This window comes from Nicotiana tabacum, chromosome 9, assembly GCF_000715075.1.
Source record: "Nicotiana tabacum cultivar K326 chromosome 9, ASM71507v2, whole genome shotgun sequence".
Taxonomy (NCBI): domain Eukaryota; kingdom Viridiplantae; phylum Streptophyta; class Magnoliopsida; order Solanales; family Solanaceae; genus Nicotiana; species Nicotiana tabacum.
This window is the reverse complement of record NC_134088.1, coordinates 125,593,066-125,598,222: the sequence shown is the minus strand read 5'-3', so window position 1 is coordinate 125,598,222 and position 5,157 is coordinate 125,593,066. Positions and strand designations below refer to the sequence as shown.

Sequence of the window (5,157 nt, the reverse complement as noted above, 5' to 3'; positions counted from 1 at the left end):
AGTCATCTAAGTCAATACAATTAAACAAGAAAAAGTCTTCTAAGTCCTGAACATATTGCAGAAAAGAAACTACTATGTTATACTCTCCAAAGGTCTAGATAAGATATTACATATAAGTACAATCTCAAACCATCTAATATTTTTAAGAGCAATAAACCAATTCTCATACAATAGAAAAATGATACAAATAACTCAATTTCCCATATTATCGAGTCAAAATTGTTACAATAAAAATAAGTTCTCAAATGATAATACAATACCAAATAAAAAAATACAACATGACCTTGGCTTTAAATAAGTTCAATATAAGAAGACATGGTCCATATTATAGGAATTTGAGGTGAAGAATTTGAAATCTTGGTGGTAAAAGTTAAGCTGCTTTAGCCAAGAATCAGCAGCACTATAAAGATCATTAAATTTTTCATAGGCTTGTGCTTTATTTAACCAAATGTCATCTTGCATCTTGTATGGTATAAGCCCAAAAGGTGGAAGAGGAATTCCACCTTTTTCTTTCTTTTCAATAGGAAGATCTTTACATATGTCATCATCAAAGTCATCTGCAATATAATGTATAAAAATTAGAATATATATATATATATATATATATATATATATAGAATATATATATATATATTGATTAAGTACGAGAAACTAAAGATTTGACAAGCACATATATGTCACGAACCAAGCACATAACATGCACGGCCAAGAACCAGATTTTACTTATATTTATGCGAATAGGAAAATTGAAAGACGTACCTTGAAATGATGTTGATAATGAATGATAAGTAAGGAAGTATGTTGATATATTTTGGGTAATTCCCATCATTGGTACATGGTAGATTGGGTACCTAGCAATAAAATTAGAGAAAATTAACTCAAATTCTCTAAATTGAATAAATAGATGAATAATGGAGAGAATATTTTCCTTAATAATAATTTCTAGAAAACAATTATCATTAACATCAATTCCAAATTTCTATATGATATTGAATTGATAAATTTTATTGCTATGTGGAAAAAATAAATTTAATTGTTTCATCAATGTATTATTGGAATTTCACTTGAAATTATTACAAAGGTAAAAATAGGAAGAAGAAAAAAAGAATACCAAGCAACAGCCATCCAACTTGCAGGAGACAAGTCAATGCTCTTCAGTGTCTGAAGTCCTGGATGCTTCTCACTAAATTCATATATCTGAAATATCCAAAAAAAATCAAAAAATATTACTTTAAAATACAAAATTAAGAATACTAAGTGACTATTAAAAATATATTCTTTTCAAAAATAGTCTCAACTTATCAAAAAGTAGGAAAACCTCTTGTTCATCAAACTCTGACCTAACGTCACACATTCTCATGTTATTTTAAAATTTTCTAACTAATTATTAAAAAACTTAAGTTTACACACCTTTTCCACCAAGGGAATTCTCCAACAGGGAGAGGCAATCTCAGAATGTTGAAAATACATATAGCCAAGGCGATTTTCATTAACATTCATTGAAGGTGCATAGCTTCTTTGAATATTTTGTTGATTGGCTACTACATCTCGGGACGGGACTGATCCCGAAAGAGGATCTCTTGAGCCCTCTACAGGCTCAAAAGTGGAGTCTGTTGAGTTATTACTGGAAGTCCTCGAGAGGTTTTCACTACCACTTACTTCACTAACTGACTCCAGCTCAAGATCAAGTCCATCAATAGCATGGTCTTCTGATAAGTTTCTACAAAAAATAAAAGAGTATCAGTAATGACATATCACTATTATATATTGATTCAAGAAGCCTAAAGATTTGACAAGCACAAATATGTCACAAACCAAGCACGTAATGTGCTCGATCGGTAACCATAAATAAAATATAAAAAAATAAACTTATCGGCCACAACAAAGAAAAAAGATTGTAGAGAATTAATCCATCCATTGCAAAAGAAAATTTATCTCAGTTTTGGTTTGTTATGTTAACCATGATAAAGAGAGCAAAAAAAGCTTATTTTTTTCTTATAGTTTAGTTTCGTAACTAAGCAAAATATAATAGATAAACAAACAATTAAAAATAATTTTGAGTTGGCTGAGTCGATTTAACCATTTTTTCCACCATCAAACACGTGCGTGTACGAGAGAGAGAGAGACGTATCCATTGTGTTCCTTTCAATCCAAACATCATAAACATCAGCAACAAAACAAGCTTTTAGCAGTATTCTTTGTGTTGTTCTTCGTCTAGCTTCCTTTAGTGTGCATTGTCTTTCTCCCTTTCCCAAGGCAGTGCATCTCTATTCCACTTTAACCAGCTCAAAATATTCTGCCAGAAGCCTTTTGAGAAAGTGCAGTCAAAGAAAACAAGTGTTGGGAGGTTTCTGGGCAGGTTTTGCAGAGCACATATGATGGGCCCATCACGTTCAAAAGCCAAAGTAATAGACATGTGCTTAAGGAAAATATTTGGCTGAGAATTTCTTTGGTTTGGTAGTCAACTTTGTTGAATTGTCAACATTGAAGAAAAAGAAGGAAAAATGTGTGCAAATTGTCAAATATAGTAGGCTTTAGAGAGTGAGGCTTCGGCTATAAAAGAAGAGTTTCGGCTCTCATTTCTACACACCAACAAAGAGAAAAAGAAAGAGTAAGGTTTCACAGACAAGAGATAAGAAAATAGTCTGTGAGAAAAATAGAGAGTGAGTGATACTGTAGTGAGGTGGGAATATCAAAAGAGGGTTATTTCTTTTGAGTGTTGTAGTGGTATTTGGAGTATTTTACGCGGACCTACAAAGTGTAAAATTCTTTGCTATAGTGATATCAGTTGCTCGTCTCGGGGTCGTGATTTTTTCCCATATTCAAAAGGGTTTTTCACGTAAAGTTTTGGTGTCGTTGTCACTCTTTTATTCTTGTTAATTACCGTATCTCGGTGCTACGTTATTATTTCGCTTTTATTACTGTGAATATTATTTTTGTAGGGGGTTTATTCCCAACAACTGGTATCAGAGCACAGGTTCTGCTTGTTCATAGAAGTACTATTCATTGTCGGTAGTACTATATGTCCGGAGTAAAGTATGAGGTAGCAAAATTTAACGGAGAAAACGGTTTCTCAACATGGCAAAGAAGGGTGAGGGATCTACTCATTCAACAAGGATTACACAAGGTACTTGATGTTGATGCCAAAAAGCCTGATACCTTGAAAGCAGATGATTGGACTGAATTAGATGAAAGGGTTACTAGTGCAATCAGGTTGCACTTATCAGATGATGTGGTAAATAACATCATTGATGAAGACACCGCACGTGGCATTTGGACAAGGTTGGAAAGCCTATATATGTCCAAAACGCTTACAAATAAATTGTACCTGAAGAAGCAGCTATACTCCCTACACATGGGTGAAGGTACGAATTTTTTGTCATATTTAAATGTGTTTAATGGACTAATCACACAGCTCGCCAACCTCGGAGTGAAAATCGAAGAAGAAGATAATGCCATCTTGCTATTGAACTCGTTGCCATCTTCGTACGATAATTTGGCAACAATCATCCTGCACGGTAAGACTACCATTGAGTTGAAAGACGTCACATAGGCTCTTCTACTCAATGAGAAGATGAGAAAGAAGCATAAAAATCAAGGACATACTCTCATCACAAAAGGTAGAGGCAGGAGTTATCAAAGGTGTTCGAGCAACTATGGTAGATCCGAAGCTCGTGGAAAGTCTAAGAACCGATCCAAATCAAGAGCTAGAAATTGCTATAATTGTGATCAACCAGGTCACTTCAAAAAAGATTGCCCAAATCTAAGGAAGGGCAAAGGTGAAACTAGTGGCCAGAAGAATGAAGACAACACAGCCTCCATGGTGCAAAACAATGATGATGTTGTCCTCTTTATAAACGAGGAAGATGAATGCATGCACTTATCAGGTCCAGAGTCGGAACGGGTGGTTGATACAACAGTATCTTACCATGCCACAACGGTAAAAGATTTTTTTTGCAGATATGTAGTAGGTGATTTTGGCACTGTGAGAATGGGTAACACAAGTTACTAAAAGATTGTGGGAATTGGTGACATTTGTATCAAGACAAATGTCGAATGCACATAGTTCTAAAGGACGTGCGACATGTACCTGATTTGCGGATGAACTTGATCTCGGGAATTGCTTTAGACAGAGATGGATATGAGAACTATTTTATAAATAAAAAGTGGAGACTTACCAAGGGATCATTGGTGATTGCAAAGGGAGTTACTCGTGGCACGTTTTACATGACAAATGTAGAAATATGCCAAGGTGAATTGAAAGCGGCACAAGATGAGATTTCTGCAGATTTGTGACACAAAAGAATGGGTCATATGAGCGAGAAGGGATTGAATATTCTTTCCAAGAAATCACTCATTTCTTATGCCAAAAGTACAATGGTTAAACCTTGTGACTACTATTTATTTGGTAAGCAACATATAGTCTTATTTCAGACATCGTCTGAAAGAAAATTGAATATGCTTGATTTGGTATATTCTAATGTTTGTGATCCAATGGAAATTAAATCGATGGGTGGTAACAAATATTTTGTTACTTTTATTGATGATGCTTCACAAAAATTATGCGTTTATATTTTGAAAACCAAAGATCAGGTGTTTCAAGTTTTTCAGAAGTTTCTTTCTCTGGTGGAAAGGGAGACAGGCCAAAAGCTAAAGCGTTTCCGAAGTGACAATGGAGGTGAGTACACTTAAACGGAATTTGAAGAGTACTGTTCAAGCTATGGGATCAGACATAAAAAGACAGTTCCTGGAACCCACAGCACAATGGCGTAACCGAGAGGATGAACCGCACCATTGTTGAGAAGGTGAGAAGCATGCTCAGAATGGCTAAACTGCCTAAGTCATTCTGGGGTGAAGCAGTTCAGACATCCTGTTACCTAATCAATAGGATTCCATCAGTTCCATTGGAGTTTGACATCCCAGAGAGAGTTTGGACCAACAAGGAAGTGTCCTACTCACATCTAAAGGTATTAGGTTGCAGATCTTTTGCACACTGTACCAAAGGAGCAGAGAACAAAGCTGGATGATAAATTTATTTCGGGCATATTCATCAGATATGGAGATGAAGAGTTCCGATACATATTGTGGGATCCTATAAAGAAGAAGGCCATTAGAAGCAGAGATGTAATCTTCCGAGAAAATGAAGTTAGAGTTGTA

The 5,157-nt window shown here is 35.1% G+C and overlaps 1 protein-coding gene across 1 annotated transcript; it reads right to left on the bottom strand.

The window, feature by feature from the left end:
- Positions 1-300: 300 nt before the first annotated feature.
- Positions 301-2,135, bottom strand: LOC142164136 (uncharacterized). The gene is made up of 5 exons (XM_075221323.1): positions 2,128-2,135; positions 1,411-1,720; positions 1,112-1,197; positions 760-851; positions 301-557 (listed from the first exon to the last, which is right to left on the bottom strand). Exons 1-5 carry the CDS (start codon positions 2,133-2,135, stop codon positions 301-303), a joined length of 753 nt encoding a protein of 250 aa, XP_075077424.1.
- Between the last annotated feature and the right edge of the window lie 3,022 nt (positions 2,136-5,157).

Excerpts from the sequence above, each read along its gene's own strand:
- LOC142164136 (XM_075221323.1), bottom strand. Across the intron at positions 1,198-1,410 it reads GAATTCCCTTGGTGGAAAAG|ATATATGAATTTAGTGAGAA; the intron begins GTGTGTAAACTT and ends TGGATATTTCAG. Across the intron at positions 558-759 it reads ATTATCAACATCATTTCAAG|ATGACTTTGATGATGACATA; the intron begins GTACGTCTTTCA and ends ATTATATTGCAG.